The 16,759-nt window shown below is 48.5% G+C and overlaps 1 protein-coding gene across 1 annotated transcript in view; it reads left to right on the top strand.

Moving 5' to 3' along the window:
• The window catches only part of FOXM1 (forkhead box M1), a 12,884-nt gene extending 2,329 nt beyond the window's left edge, over positions 1–10,555 (top strand). The window contains exons 3-5 of the mRNA XM_083366826.1: positions 8,017–8,086; positions 8,795–8,946; positions 9,398–10,555. Coding sequence (XP_083222952.1) covers positions 8,017–8,086; positions 8,795–8,946; positions 9,398–10,363 — 1,188 coding nt within the window. The 3' untranslated portion in view covers positions 10,364–10,555. The remainder of the gene's footprint in view (positions 1–8,016; positions 8,087–8,794; positions 8,947–9,397) is intronic.
• The last annotated feature ends 6,204 nt before the right edge of the window (positions 10,556–16,759 follow it).

Below are 16,759 nucleotides of genomic sequence, written 5' to 3'. Positions count from 1 at the left end.
CAAAAAAAGTGCTGTGTCCTACAGCAATAGTCAAAGCCGCACGAAGGATCCTGCCCTTCCAGCATCTATTGAGACCCATCCAAATTTAATCTGCATGACAAGGTGAAATGGTGATTAAAGAAATGGCATCGGATAACAGACTGACTCAGGTAAATCCCAGTGCAGGAATGCTGAGAGGAGACAAAGTCCCTCGTTTGTTTTTTTTTTCCCTTGACCGTTCAGAATGTGTGGCAAACCATCCCTAGCTCTTCTCATTGGCACAGAATCAACAGTCTCCATCTTCTTCCTTCTCCAGGCTGAAGGCACTTAGAGTAATAGTGTTGGAAAGGGATAGGAGAAACTTCCTAACAGTGAGGATGATTAACCCGTGGAACAGCTTGCCACCAGAGGTTGTGGGTGCTCCATCACTGGAGGTTTTCAAGAAGGGAATAGGGGTGACATGATAGCAGCATTCCAGTATTTGAGGGGCTACAGCCAAGCAGAGGGGGTCAACCTATTTTCCAAAGTACCAGAGGGCAGGACTGTTCTGTACCAGCCTGCTACTGGCCCTGCAGAAAAGGCAGGGACAACCCCTTTACAAACGGCAAGAGGCTGGAATTAAGCCTGCCAAATTTATTAACATAAAGCAGAGCAAAACAAAACACCAACCATGAAACAGGAGCTATGAAACAGGAAGTAATCAAGCGGTTGCCTTCAGCAAACCAGCCCTCCCACGCATTCCCCTTTTATACAGTTCAGGGCGTGGCTTCTCTCTGCCTCCTTCCGAGGTGCCCCATTACCTTCCTCTGTTTACTCCTGATTGACTGCCTCCTGCGTCGGGCGTCCTTGAACAGGGCCAGCTGTGGGTCATCTTCATCCACGCTGTCAGGCTCACACAGCTGGGTCTCCGTGGTGACCAGGTGGGAGGGGCCTGGCTGAGGGCTCTCATCAGCAAGATCTTCAACCCCCTCAGCAAGGTCTTCAACACCGCCCTCCTCCTCTGAGTCGTCCGACCCAACTGCCGAACCCACAGGCTGACCCTGAATCACAACAAGGACAACAAGCAACGGATGGAAGCGAATCAAGGGGAGAAGCGACCTAGAACTAAGGAGAAATTTACAGACAGCGAGAACAATTAACCAGAGGAACGACTTGCCTCCAGACGTTGTGGGTGATCCATCCCTGGAGGTTTTTAAGAAGAGACTGGACAGGTACTTGTCTGGAATGGTATAGGTTCTCCTGCTTGAGCAGGAGGTTGGACTAGAAGACCTCCAAGGTCCCTTCTAGGTCGAGTCTGATTAAAAATCCATGCCCTTTGAACTTATAATTAAGGACTTTTGGCGGCCATCTGCCCGGCTCAGTAAAAATTAGAACTGGATTTCCTCCATCTCTTACTGTGATAGCTGTATCCTCATCCAGGATGTTTTACTTCCAGGTGCAAAACTAATATCTGCTCATCCAGCTCTTTTCATTCCGTTTTTTACATCCCAGGACAGGCATTGGCTTCATTCTACCCATTTGCAGGAAAAATGACTCTCGGGAACCCACAGCTGGCTAGTCCTCAACAACGTTTCGTCTAACGTTAGTTCCGTTAGTTCCCAAGTCAACGTGTACCTTTTATGGGGCAGTGAAAATGGAAATATCCTGTATTTCTGGCCCTTCGGCCACTGCGGATAGGAAAAACCAACCAACCAAACATCAAATCCACTAAGGACCCCCCTGAATGCTGACTTACTTAAGGACTGCCGTAACCTGCTGGTTGTCAACTCTTAATGGTTGTGAATTTGAGTCTGGTCACGTGGAACCTCAGCGTTGTTGTTGTTGTTAGTTGCGAAGTCGTGTCTGACCCATCGCGACCCCATGGACAACGTTCCTCCAGGCCTTCCTGTCCTCTACCATCTTCTGGAGTCCATTTAAGCTCACGCCTTCTGCTTCAGTGACTCCGTCCAGCCACCTCATTCTCTGTCGTCCCCTTCTTCTCTTGCCCTCCACCTTTCCCAGCATGAGGCTCTTCTCCAGGGAGTCCTTCCTTCTCCTTAGGGGGCCAAAGAAATTAATTATAGAAATTAATTACTATTAATCATTGTTAAATATGTGAACCCAGACAAGGCGTTGTTTACTAAGCAATAAAGATTGTTATTGTAAAAAATCAATTGTACACACACATATACATATACATATACATATGCATTGTTGTTGTTAACTGCGAAGTCGTGTCTGACCCATCGCGACCCTATGGACGTTCCTCCAGGCCTTCCTGTCCTCTACCATCTCCTGGAGTCCATTTAAGCTCACGCCTCCTGCTTCAGTGACTCCATCCAGCCACCTCATTCTCTGTCGTCCCCTTCTTCTCTTGCCCTCAATCTTTCCCAGCATTAGGCTCTTCTCCAGTGAGTCCTTCCTTCTCATTAGGTGGCCAAAGTATCTGAGTTTTAGCTTCAGGATCTGGCCTTCTAAAGAGCAGTCAGAGTGGATCTCCTCTAGGACCGACCGGTTTGATCGCCTTGCAGTCCAAGGGACTCGCAGGAGTCTTCTCCAGCACCATAGTTCAAAGGCCTCCATTCTTTGGCGCTCGGCCTTTCTTACGGCCCAACTTTCACAGCCATACATTGCAACTGGGAAGACCACAGCCTTGACTCTACGCACTTTTGTTGACAGGGTGATGTCTCTGCTTTTTAGTGTGCTGTCTAGATTTGCCATGGCTTTCCTCCCAAGGAGCAAGCGTCTTTTAATTTCTTGGCTACAGTCCCCATCTGCGGTGATCTTGGAGCCCAGGAAAATAAAATCTGTCACTACCTCCATTTCTTCCCCATGGAAGAATTGGGGAATTCTCAATTGCCAGGAATTGAGAGGGCCGGATGCCATGATCTTGGTTTTCTTAATGTTGAGTTTCAACCCAACTTTTGCACTCTCCTTCTTCACTCGCAACAAGAGGCTCTTTAGTTCCTCAGCGTAGGACTGCAATAATCCCAGCCTCAGCGTAGGACTGCAATAACCCCAATTCTAGATTCTATTGTGACTGTAAGTCAAGGACTGCCTTGTTGCATTAGAAAAAGCATTGCAAACAAAACCCACCCGGTTCTGAATTCCTCTCAGGTGACGAGAGTTGAGTTGTGTAGCCTGGAGGATGCCAACTCTGCCCGTCCACACCAGAGGCCCAGAATCTGTGGGCAGTCCTAGGACTTGCGGCCGAAATTGAGCCCCAAATTTCCCTTGCTAAGCAAAACGGTCGTTAAGCGAGTTTCGGCCGCATTTTACGAATCATCACGGTTGTTAAGTTAGTAAGCCGATCCTTAAGAGAACCTGGCTTCCTCACTGGCTTTGCTTATCTGAAGGTCGCAAAAGGGGATCGGGTGATCCCGGGACACTGCAACCGTCGTAAGTACATGCCAGTTGCCCAGTGAATTTTGCTCACGTGACCATGGGGGAGGCTGCATCCGTCGTAAGTGAGAAGACTGGTTATCACCCTTTCCCCCCCCCCAGTGCCGTTATAACTTAGAAGGGTCGCTAAAAGAAAGTTCACCCCTTTTTTCTCTCTTTTAAACCCGAAGTGCAGGGCTGCTGCCTTTAGAAAGATCCTCAAATATCTTTTTTTACGCCTCAAAAGGGGTGTAAAATCTTGCCCAGATCTGCAGTTTAACAGCTCTCCGCCAGCCAGACGAAGGTTTCAATCTTTCTCACCCCGGAGGATCAAAGCAGGGTAGTCAGAAGGATGAGCAATGCGAGGACTGTTCTGTACCAGCCTACTACCGGCCCTGCAGAAAAGGCAGGGACAACCCCTTTACAAACGGCAAGAGGCTGGAATTACGCCTGCCAAATTTATAGCTACAAAAACAAACAAGACACGAACCAAGAAACAGGAGCTTTAACAAACATGAACCATCCGAGCGGTTGCCTTCAGCAAACCAGCCCTCCCAAACATTCCCCTTATATAGAGTTCAGGGCGTGGCTTCTCTCTGCCTCCTTCCGAGGAGCCCCATTGCCTTCCTCTGTTTACTCCTACTTGACTGTCTCCTGTGTCGGGCGTCCTTGAACAGGGCCAGCTGTGGGTCATCTTCATCCACACTGTCAGGCTCACACAGCTGGGTCTCCGTGGTGACCAAGTGGGAGGGGCCTGGCTGAGGGCTCTGCGGAGCCTCAAGGCCATCATCAGCAAGCTCTTCAACACCCCCCTCCTCCTCCTCTGAGTCGTCCGACCCAACTGCCGAACCCACAGGCTGACCCTGAATCACAACAAGGACAGACAGGGACGGATCCGCACCTTGGCGTGGTTTGAATTGGCAGGACCCCATGCTCGGTTGTTGTCTTCTGGCGTGTGCATTTCTCACTAATAGACTGACCTGAAAAGTGAGCAGACCTGAACTGGTAGAATATTCTCTCTCTCTCTTTCCCCCCCCCCTAACTTGAAATGACAGCAAAGGGAAAAAGGGAATAGAACGGCTTCAGTGAACGAGTTTGCAAGAGGAATGACTTTGAATGCTTTTCTCAGGAAGCAGAAAGCTAAGAGAGATCCCTTCCTCCTGTAGGAAGTCAGTACTCTAACCCAGGGCGTTTCAACCTTTTCACCCACTGTACCACTTTTAGGATATGGCAACATCCGAGTACCACCAGTCGCCTAGCAAGGGGTCAAAAAAGGGAAAAAAAGCGATGAAGTACAGGTAGTCCTCGACTTACAACAGCTCGCTTAGCGACTGTTCTAAGTTACAGTGGCACTGGAGAAAGTGCCCCCCAAGCCACAGCCGAGCAAGACCCCTGCCTGCCCGCCTGGTGGCGCTCTTCCTCCCGTCCGAGGTTTTCATTGTTGTGAGCCTTTCTGTTGAGGATTGGCAGCAGGGGTGGGGTGGGGGGGGTGTTTGGTTTTTATTCCCCCCACCCCGTCTGCTGGGTGGTTGCAGCAGGTTTTGGTCACTTCACATGACCCTGGGACACTGTGACCGTCATAACTATGAATCGGTTGCCAAGCATCTGAATGTAAATCACAAGACCCTGGAGATGCTGCAACATTCCAGCTGATCGGCGCTTCTTCTGGGCTCAGCAAAAGAGCCAGGATCAGCGCCGAGCTGCAGCTGGAGCCTGGCGCTGATCCTGGCACTTCCGCTGAGCGCTGACAGCCCTGCAGCTCCAGCCGTCTCTCACTCAGGCTTCTGTGGTGCTGCCACCGGTGCAGCCCATTCCCCTCCCCCGCTACCACTTTTCCAGGATGGCCACGTACCACCTGCCAGGTGCCAATGTACCACAGGTGGTACCCGTACCACTGGTTGAAAAGCCCTGCCCTAACCTTCCCAGAGAAGGAAATATTTTGGGGAATGTTTTTTTTAAAAAGGCAGAATATTATCTTTTCCCCACAGGGATAATGGAATAATAAAGGCCACACTTGGAATACGGCATCCAGTTTTGGTCACCACGATGTAAAAAACGGTGTTCAGACTCTGGAAAGAGGGCAGAGAAGAGCAGCAAAGAGGATTAGGGGACCGGAGGCTAAAACATACAAGGAACGGTTGCAGGAATTGGGTATGTCTAGTTTAACGAAGAGAAGGATGAGGGGTGACATGATAGCAGTCTTCCAGTATCTCAGGGGCTGCCCCAAAGAAGAGGGAGTCAAGCTATTCTCCAAAGCCCCTGAAGGCAGGACAAGAAGCAACAGATGGAAACTAATCAAGGAGAAAAGCAACCTAGAACTAAGGAGAAACTTCCTGACAGTGAGGACAATTAACCAGTGGAACAACCTGCCTCCAGAAGTTGTGGTTGCTCCAACACTGGAAGTTTTTAAGAAGAGACTGGACAGCCACTTGTCTGAAAAGGTGTCAGGTTTCCTGCCGGAGCAGGGAGTTGGACTGGATGACCTCCAAGGTCCCTTCCAACTTCATTATTAACGTTACTATTTGTCTGGAGAAAAATCTTAAGACGGAAACCAGCCCCCAGTCTCCTTCCCTCAAGCAGAGGCCAGCGTTTAGAAAGGCAGATTTGGGGCCGCCTATTCCCAAGCAAAATGCCTTCGGCCCCAGCCCCAGAGAAGGTTTGAGCTGGTGTGATTAGAAAAACAAAGACACCAAGGACAGGAACGTGACCTTGAGGACATAATAGGATTAACCCACCACCGTTAGAATACCAAAAGAGGACAGGTCAAAGTGCACGGCACAGGAAGAGGAAGAACCTCAAACGCAAAGCCCAAGAAGGTATGAAAAACCCACCATTCCCAACTCCATTGGGTCAGCTGTCCCAGAACCACATGCTGTTCTTCAATGAACAGAAGGTTTTTTTTCCCTAAGCAGTCTCCCTTTTGTTTATTCCCGGCTTGGATTGGACCTGACGATTTTTCTTTCCTTTTAAAGTCATCTTGTCAGGAACCCACCCCAATCCACGTCTTAGGAAAGAAGAACTCTTGGAGACAGGATTGTCCAAGCAGGAACTTTTACTAAAACATGATGGTCAGTGGAAAATCTAGGCAGGATCTGGAAACTGTGTTGCAGGTGTCAAAACCTTCTATGGGGACGAGGGATCTTTATTTTTATTTATTTTAATTCCATTTATATCCCGCCCTTCTCCGAAGACTCAGGGCGGCTTACAAGCTTAGCAGTAGCCTTCATTCTATGTATATGCCTGCTTATTAGGGCTTTCACACACACACACCCCAAGCGGCATTATTACAAAGTCAGCTTAATTGCCCCCAACAATCTGGGTCCTCATTTTACCTACCTCGGAAGGATGGAAGGCTGAGCCAACCTTGAGCCTGGTGGGACGCGAACCTGCACTAATTGCAGGCAGCTGGTGTTACTTAAGGAGGCATTAGCCCACTGCTCCACCAAGGCTCCATGCCTTTACGACATTTCCTTCCTTCCTTCCAGATTCTAATCGGAGATACAAACCAGAATCTCTCCCGCCCCCCTCCTTCTTTCTTCTCCGTTCAAAGGCTTTTCCCCTGGTCCCTATCTGTATATTCCCAAATCTCACACCCCTCGTTGATGACGGCCTCCAGGCAGGCTGAATAAACAACCTTGCACCTAATGGGTAGGGATGCCCAATTGAACATCTTCTCTTCTCCTTGGGAATGGCAGAATCCAGAAAGAGGGGTGTGAGATTTGGGAATATACAGATAGGGATTTAGGAATGGGATATAAATGGATTCTGACGTGTCTTCCCTCTCTGAAGTGTGGGATACTTGGCTGTTTGAAGGGGTTCAGGCTGGAGGACGTCTCGTATTCTCTCCTAAGACCAAGCCTCCAGCAATCCCCCGTCTTTTGCTCTCTGCGGAAGAGATGGAAGATTCCGGGAGTTGTTGTTGTTGTTCTTTTTGCTCTTTCACCTGAGTTTTGGGGGGAGCTAGCCAGTAAAGGCAGATCAGAATAACGGTGTTGGGAGGGACCTTGGAGGTCTTCTAGTCCTACCCCCTGTTCAAATATGCCATTTCAGAGAAATGGCTGTCCAATCTCTTCTTTAAAAAAATTCCAGTGTTGGAGCACCCAAAAAGTCTGGAGGCAGGTTGTTCCACGGGTTAATTGTTCCCACTGTCAGGAAATTCCTCCTTAGTTCCAGGTTGCTTCTGTCCTAGGTTAGTTTTTCCATCCGTTGCTTCTTGTTCTGCATTTGGAAAATATGTTGGCTTCCCTACCCCCTCTTCTTTGGGGTAGCCTCCTAGATATTGAAACACTGCTATCCTGTCCCCCCTCGTCCTTCTCTTCATTAAACTAGACATACCCAATTCCAGCAACCGTTCTGTATATGTTTTAGCCTCCAGTCCCCTGATCCTCTTTGATGCTCTTCTCTGCACTCTTTCTAGAGTCTCAACATCTTTTTTACATCGTGGTGACCAAAACTGGAGGCCGTATTCCAAGTGTGGCCTTACCGAGGCCTTGTAAAGCGGTAGTAACACTTCACGTGACCTTGATTCTATCCCTTTGTTTATGCAGCCTTGGATTGTGTTGGCTTTTTTGGCAGCTGCGGCACACGGCTGGCTCATCCACTCCACTTCCTGCTTTACCTTCAATCAGTCCTGGGCAGTTGGACTCTTAACTTTCTTCTCTCTCAATCTTAATGCAGCAGCAGAAACGTCCAACTTTGGATCTGCAGAAGAACGGGAAAGGGATCAAGGCGGAGCCCCAGATTTCCCGTAAGTATCGGTTTGCCTCCTTGCAAAGCCCTCACTCCACACCGGTCCCTGGAGGAAGCAAACGGAAGCCATTTGGCTGATAGGAAGGACAGATAGTAATGTGGTATATATAAGAATGGTCTTGGGAAACGGTGGCCAGGGGAATGGATTTCCCGACAGTGAGAACAATTAACCAGTGGAGCCACCTCCTTCCAGAAGTTGTGAATGCTCCAACACTGGAGGTTTTTAAGAAGAGACTTATCTCAAATGGCATAGTGCAGTGATGGCGAACCTTTTGGAGACCGAGTGCCCAAACTGCAACCCAAAAACCCACTTATGTATCATCGGGTGCCGGGTGGGCGTGGCCCATTGGGTGGGCGTGGCTGCGGTGGTCACGGCAGACTGGGTGGGACTAAATAGTTCAAAAAATCAATTCCAACCTTGCAAGATCTTTTTTTCCCCCGCGAGAAGTTGAAATTGATGATTGAACCTTTTGTTGTTGTTGTTGTTGCACACGATGGTGGAGGCCTAAAGCGAAAAGGTTTTATAAAACCCAGCTGAAGGCCTAGGACTGGGGCGACGGCGCGTGTGCCCACATGTGGCACATATGCCATAGGTTCGCCACCACGGGTATAGGTTTTCCTGCCTGAGCCGGGGGTTGGACTAGATGACCTCCAATGTCCCTTCCAGCTCTATTCTGATGATGGATTGATTGATTTTCTTTCTTAGGGCCAAGGATTAAGCCCTTGCTGCCACGGGTCAGTTCCTACTCAGTTCCAGTCCACCTCCCAACGAGCGATCCCTTTCAACTCCCTCTGCCTGCAGGCCAGACTGCCTTGGGGACCGTGCAGGGCAACCCGGGGGAACGCCCTGCGCCAAAGGTTAGTCTCGCTTTTCTCGGCTGCCCGTTTGTCTGAATGCTCCAGGCTAACCTCAGCACCCGTGGAATCGGGCCCAGCTGCCTCTAAGGCAGTTCTTCCCCGCAGGTGGGCTTTGGCCAAAGGTTGAGGTCGGAGGGCTTTGGCTAGTGAAAAAAGCCGCTTAAGAAAAGTTGGAGATGTCCCCGGGAACCGAGCAGGATCGTGGCCAGAAGTGGGTTTATTTTCCCCGCCCCCTGCCATCCTTACCCATGTGGGTCTCTGGCCTTTGGCTTTTGCTCCTCGCTTCCTTCCGTTTCATTCCTTCTCACCAGATCACCGATTCCATTTTCAGGGCTGTTATGACCCGGGGGGTGGTGATGGTTAGGGCTAGGGTTACTGATTAAAACCAGCATGTGTCTAAAAATGAAGAGCGTCGTCATCGGCTTCTCCCTTCCCGCGTTGCTTTTTGCAGATCCTGCGCTCCAGCAAAGAAGAACCGTTGCCTCCTCCTCCGAGTTCCATAAAGGAGGAACCATATTGGGGCGAAGAGTCTTCTTCATTAAACCCCCAGCGCCCTCTTGAGGACGGCGGCGGGAAAGCATCGGCGGGAATTCCGAGCGACAGTTTCCTCTCCCCGAAGTGGGTCTCCTCTTTCCTCCCGGTATGGCCTGTGAAGGAGGAACCAGCGGAGGCTGGTGAAGAGCAGAAGCTGCGTGTCCGAGCATCCCCCAGGAAACAAAAGAGACAGGTCACAGGTGTCAGGTCAGCCCCCCAAAGTACGCTGGTTATAAAGAGGGAAGAGTTGGGCAGATCCAGAAGGAAGCAGCAATTAGCCCTCTCTTCCTCCGAAGAACCGGTTCTGCTGCTGCCCCTCGGGGGTGGCTCAAGTTCCTTACGGATGAGACAGTGTCCTCCTTCCGCTCAGGAGGAGCCTTGCGGAAGCCTTGTCTGTGGTCCAGAAGAATCACCTCCGGCGAATTGCAGGCTGCCAAAAGCTTCCACCCCAAATAAAACACCCATGACCGCCTCCGTACCCCTGCCCCCTACTGACCAGTGGAGGTTGACCCCTTTGGTCAGCGAAAGGAGCGCGGTTGATTTCGGTTCTCCGAGATCTTCTCCCTTGCCATTCCTGCCCTTCCAGGATAATTTAGATCTGGAGTTTCATGAGACCCCACTGAGGCAATCCTTGGGCGATTCTCCCCGGTGTCCACTTCTCAACGCAGAAATGGGTGAAATCGTCCCTGAACTCTTGGGCAGTTCTTCCCTACCCAGCAAGGTGGCCTGTGAGCTTCCAGGGGAGAATTCCCTTCTGGAAGACCTGGATAACATGCCTGAGAACTGGAGCAAGTTCTCGTTAGACCTCAGCTTTCCAGAGCCCGAGAACAACCACCTGGAGACTGACCTGAGCTGGTCCCAGCTCCTTCCTCACTTGAAATGACCCAGTTGGGCTCCTTGCAAGTAAGCTCACCTGGCCGTGGGCACGTTCAGAAGACCCCAGTCCCACACCTTACTGGCACTTCAGCAAACATGGCTCTTGATGAACTCCAAGGTCACCCGGATGTAAGGATCGAGGAAGCCCTAGCCACGAAAGTGGAAGGGAAACTCCTCCTGTTTTCTACCCCCTACTTCTTTGGAGATGATGGTTTGGGCAAATCTGGAACACTCCTGTAAGGGGGCGGGGGTGTCGGATGGCGAAAGCTCCAGGGCTGTCAATAGTTTTGGAGACGACTTCTAGAGCTTCCGCTGAAGGAAAATTTCATCTATTGAAACTATTGTCCGGACTAGCCAAATGACATCTTACCTAGCCTTGGGCCTTAGATGTTAAATCCCTTGAATGCCTTGGCGGTGATTGCTTTTTTGACTCCCTTGGTCTACTTCTAATGGGAGAAGCTTGATCTGGACAACTCTCATTGCCGAGGCCTGAAAATTAGGTTCAGGGTTGCCAGAACAGTCAGAAAGCAATAAAGTTGGTGCCTACGCATGGGATTCGTGCCACATCTGTAGCCCAAAGCATCGTGAGAAGTGCTTTAAGGGGCCGTATTTAGCCAACACTAAGGTGGGATCTCTGCTTACCTGGAGGCTGTTGCGTTTTACCTCTAGCTAGGAGGTGTTGCGCCTGCACGCACCACCAGCACTTAAAGCCACAAAGCAGCTGCCAAGTTCTCAAGGCTCCTTCCTGCTGCCAGCCTGAAAGCAAAACCCAAAGGCCACACATCTGCTTCCCCAAAATTGCTGAAAAGCTGGGCTTCTCGGTCTGCAGGCCAAGCAATTCCGCCGCCACCACCACCATGGGGTTGCGGAGCTGGAAGTAGATTTAGTCCCTTGATTGAATAGTTCCAGCTGCCTTGATCATCTCCAGCAGTTGAGGCAGCGAAGCAGAGGTCCGCATGCAGAGCCAAAGGAGCTGGTAGATGCATCAGCTTTAAATCGAGGTTTTCCTCCATTGAAAACAATCCAGCCTGCTCTCTTTTTTTAGAGGGGTCTTAAAGCAGAAACTGGAGCCACGTCTGTCCGGGCCAGCCCGTGCGTTCGTGTTCCTCGCAAGAGTGATAAAACCCGAATAGATGCTCTTAAAAATCCTCCTTTGAAGAAGGAAGGAGGAGGAGGGACCAACTTAAGCGAGGCTCTGGGCACGGCGTTCCGATCTCGACCCAAACCAGGCGCCTCCAGACTGACAGGAGGCTGCTGCTTCGGAAGAAGGCGTGCCGAATTGGTCCTTGACCCAGAATGAGGCCCTTTTGTGCTGGAAAACGGGGCTCTGAAACGACGCTAGCTAGAGCCGGCGCAGAGATAGGCTGAGGAATCTCACTGCCCCCAAGGCTGTGGCGGTCACTGCCTCCTGGTTTTGAGGGAGCCCATGGCTTCTTCCTCTTAAGCCCCCGGCCTTGTCCTCTGCATGAGCATGCTTTGTCGTTTTATTGTCGTTTTGTTTTGTGCCCTCATTCCCAGAGCGCTGTTCGGTTCTGCCTGGGCAAGCTCTGATCTTCAGGAACCGAAATCGCCGATGAAAGCTTCCCTCTGGTTGGGCTAACGCCGCAAAACCGAATCCCTCGGCTCCAGCTGGCTGGATTGATGGGGAGGCAGACCGGAGGACCGCAAAATGCACGTTTTCTTGCTTGCGTTTTTTTTTTTTTCTTACTTTCCGTCTCTGGCCGTTTTCCTCAGCTGCAAGAGCACAGCCTCCTTTGCCAAGCCAATACCCGGCACTAAATATTTGGAAGCTCCCCTCCATGTGTGTGCGCCTGGTTATTTGCTTTTCTCGTGAATGCCTAACTCGGAGGACCTTACAGTCGGCATTGCCGCGCGATAGCTCTTCCGATGTTTCCGTGGCGATTTTTTTTTTTTTTTTGCATTGCTCTGGCTTGCAGCAAACTCACGCAAATGTAAATCTAGCCAATGGTAAATAAACTCCCCTTCGGATCAGCCTGATCCTGTGTGACTTTGGTGCGCATTTCCTGGAGGCAACACAAATGGAGTGGGCCATTGTTTCCTCCAGGAACTTTTTCCCAACACAGCATCCAACCCGGTTGGTCTGCCATCTGATCCGTTCTGATGCCACCCGTCTCTATGCGCGTTGTGGGTGTTTCATCACTAGAGGCTTTTAAGGAGAGACTGGACAGCCACCTGTCTGAAATGGTATAAGGTCTCCTGCCTGAGCAGGGGGTTGGACTAGATGACCTCCAAGGTCCCTTCCAGCTCCTATTCTATTCTATTCCTCATATATAGTATATATTTCTATTCTATTCTATTCTATATTTCTATTCCATTCTATATTTTCTGTTCTGTTCTGTTCTATTCCATTCCACTCCACTCCATTTTCTATTCTATTCTATTCCTCATATTGCTTTTTTGTATTCTATTCTATTCTATTCCATATTTTCTATTCTGTTCTGTTCTATTCCATTCCATTCCACTCCACTCCATTTTCTATTCTATTCCTCATTGGGTTTTTTTGTATTCTATTTTATTCTTATTCTTGTTCTGTTCTTTTCCATTATTATTCTATTCTATTCCGTGTTCTATTCTATTCCATTCCATTCTATTCTATTCTATTCTATTCTATTCTATTCTATATTTCTAGTCCATTCCATTCCATATTTTCTATTCTGTTCTATTCCATTCCAAACCAAACTGAATTGCACCATAAGTCAAGGACAGGCAATCAGCTACGAGTTCTGGAAATTAAAAACCTGACAATTGGCAAGCAAAGGAATGTCCAGGGTCAGCTCTATTCCAATTACCTATTCCTAAACCAACAATAAATACACACTTCTATGAGGAAGAATCTGTAGGTGAAGGAGCCTGCTGCTCCAAATACAAGAACATCTGAATTCTAGCCAGGGATGGTATGTTTTTTTTGTCAACACTGATCAGGGAATCACAAACCATCTCAGATTAAGCTGTGGGACAGGGATGGGCTAAAAGCGACTCGTAACAAAGTCTGAATTGATCTGGGTCTCTTGCTGAATTTAATGGGATTACTCAAGGTAAGTGCGTGGGATTACAGAGAAGTTAATACTGGTTTATGTTAATTTCCGAATTAGACTTCTAAGTCACACAGGCTTCCCTGCTTTTAAACATTGGCTGGAAACTGAATGAAGAGAGAAGCAACCTGGAGTTAAGGAGAAACTTCCTAACAGTTGAGGACAATTAACCAGTGGAACAGCTGGCCACCAGAGGTTGTGGGTGCTCCATCACTGGAGGTTTTTAAGATACCAGACAGTCACTTGTCTGAAATGGATCTCCTGCTTGAGTAAGGGGCTGGACTAGAAGACCTCCAAGGTCCCTTCCAGCTCTGCTCCTATTCTATTCTCTACCTATTTGAATTGCTCCACAAGTCAAGGACAGACAATCAGCTACCAGTTCTGGAAATTAAAAACCTGACACCATTGGCAAGCAAAATGGAAAGCCCAGGGATGGTTTTTAATCCCCCATTCCTGTGTGGGGAGATGGCTGTCACTGTCACTGCTTCCTTCAGGCCTTGTTTGAAGTCACAGTTCCTAGGGTGTGACATCACAACCAGCTGCTGTGACAATTCTTCCGCTATGAAAGTTGAGAAAACCAGTTTCTGCTAACCAAGGTGAAAGAAACGAGATGTGAAGCCCATTAGAACAAAGGCAGGTAGTTCTCTCGTCTTTATTCAGGTGGAAATATAAGGGTTTTTTTTTTCTTTCTTTTTCAACTGCATAATTCAGTCTCATCAAAATATTCACAATCCCCTTCTTGTTTGACACATTTCCTTCAAAGTTCTTTTGAGGCATATATAGGCCTGTAGATTACACGACAGCTATTTACAAGTAGTTCTTGACTTACAAATCGTTCGTTTACTGACTTTGAAGTTACAACGGCACTTAAAAAAGGGACTTGGGACCCTGATGACCGTTGCAACATCCCCAGGGTCACGCCATCAAAATTCAAAGGCTTGGCACGCATTTTACGACGGTTGCAGCAGCGTCCTGGGGTCACTTGATTCCCCTTTGGCGACCTTTTTACCAGCAAAGTCAAAGGGGGAAGCTTAGCAACAGTTTTACTAACTTAACAACGGTGGCAAGGAAAGTCGTAAAATGGGGCAAAACTCAATTGTCTCACTTTGAAATTTTGGGCTAAACTGTGATCCTCGATCAAGGAGCACTTACAATTTTGAACGTGACAAAAAACATCCAATTATCTCTGAAGATCTATTGCTAGTACCAAACTTTGGAAAACTCTGTTGACTCCAAGCTTGTGGTCTATTATTGTTAGAAAATGGCGTTTTGATTTTTTTCCTGCAAAGTGGATGCTAGAGAGCCATTTCGGGGGGAAGTGAATAAAGCATCAGGCTAGAAAACCAGGGGGGAAGAAATGGAGGAAGTGACAGATTTTATTTTCCTGGGCTCCAAGATCACTGCAGATGGGGACTGCACCCAAGAAATTAAAAGACGCTTGCTCTTTGGGAGGAAAGCCATGGCAAATCTAGACAGCACACTAAAAAGCAGAGACTTCACCCTGCCAACAGAAGTGCGTATAGTCAAGGCCATGGTCTTCCCAGTTGCAATGTATGGCAGTGAAAGTTGGACCATAAGAAAGGCTGAGCGCCAAAGAATGGAGGCCTTTGAACTCTGGTGCTGGAGAAGACTCCTGCGAGTCCCTTGGACTGCAAGGCGATCCAACCGGTCAGTCCTAGAGGAGATCCACCCTGACTGCTCTTTAGAAGGCCAGATCCTGAAGCTAAAACTCAAATACTTTGGCCACCTAATGAGGAGGAAGGACTCACTGGAGAAGAGCCTAATGCTGGGAAAGGTTGAGGGCAAGAGAAGGAGGGGACAACAGAGAAGGAGGTGGCTGGATGGAGTCACTGAAGCAGTAGGCGTGAGCTTAAATGGACTCCAGAAGATGGTAGAGGACAGGAAGGCCTGGAGGAACGTTGTCCATAGGGTCGCGATGGGTCGGACATGACTTCGCAACTAACAACAACAACAAGAAAACCAGGAGACGGTGAATTTTCGTCCAGCCTTGGGCCCAAAGCCAGCTGGGTGTCTGTTCATCCTTCTTATCGCTAGGCGAAAGCAAGCAAGGACAAACCGCTTCCAAAATCACGCCAAGAAAACTGAAGGGATTTGTCACCAGGAAAGCTATAAAAAGAACAAAAGATTCTTCAGTTTGAACTGCAAACTTTTAATGGTTGATGGAACAAAGAATGGGCAATTCCTATCATAACTAGGCGATGGAACGAGGAGGTGTCAACATCAATACCAGATCGTCAAAAGATCTCGGATAATATTTTCTTTCGCAAAATAGTGTAGATTTATTGGACTCCGTTACCTTTACGTCAAAAAGGCTTGAATAAATTATTGTTCTTGGCTATGCAGTGCTTTTAAAGAAGCTTGTGCAGTGCCCTACAATTGTTCCATTTGGGGGAGACGGTTATTACGTATATTAACTAGACACGGAGACATTTAATATTCCCAGATGTTCTGTTTTTGGAGCTACGTTTTTATTGCAGTGAAATTGACAAGGGAAGTTCTAAGGGGCTGCCCCAAAGAAGAGGGAGTCAAGCTATTCTCCAAAGCGCCGGAAGGCAGGACAAGAAGCAACGGCTGAAAACTAATCAAGGAGAGAAGCAACCTGGAACTAAGGAGAAACTTTGTGACAGCGAGGACAATTAACCAGTGGAACCGCTTGCCACCAGAAATCATGGGTGCTCTATCAGTGGAGGTTTCCAAGAAAAGATTGGACAGCCACTTGTCTGGAATGATATCTGCTTGAGCAGGGGGTTGGACTAGAAGACCTCCAAGGTCCCTTTCAACTCTGTTATTCTGTTTTTTGGGGCATTTCCTTTAAACTGAAAAAAAGGATATTACAAGGCAGGTGAGGAGTGAAGGAGATGGCAGATTTACAAAGAAAGTGTGTGACTGGGGCACACAAAGCAGAACGGTCTCACCAAGGATGCTTAAATAGCGTATCTGAGAAACCGTATCACTTGATGGGGTTAGACCACCCCATCTGTGCTGGCTGGAGGGTCATTTCAGCTGGAGGGGTCCAGGAGAAGAGACTTTTCTGCCGTGGCTCCCAATCTCTGGAAAATCTTACACACACACACACACACACACACCCAAGGTCAGATCAGCTTCCACCCTTTTGTGCTTCCGAAAGGCCTTGGAGACATGGCTACGTGTCTCCAGCCTGTGTGCATTTTCCTCCCTCCCTCTGCATCTGTTTGCTTTCTGAAACAATGTTTAATTTTATTCAAAATATTAAAATGCAAATTCCAAAGGGAAAAAAAAGAAAATACAGAAACAAAACAGCTAAACAAGACTACACCGCCCCGCCCCCCAAAAAAAGTGGATAAACAAAA

The sequence above is a fragment of the Vipera ursinii genome (assembly GCF_947247035.1).
Source record: "Vipera ursinii genome assembly, chromosome: 6".
NCBI lineage: Eukaryota > Metazoa > Chordata > Lepidosauria > Squamata > Viperidae > Vipera > Vipera ursinii.
Note: the sequence above shows the minus strand (reverse complement) of the source record. Positions and strands in the feature narration are given on the sequence as shown.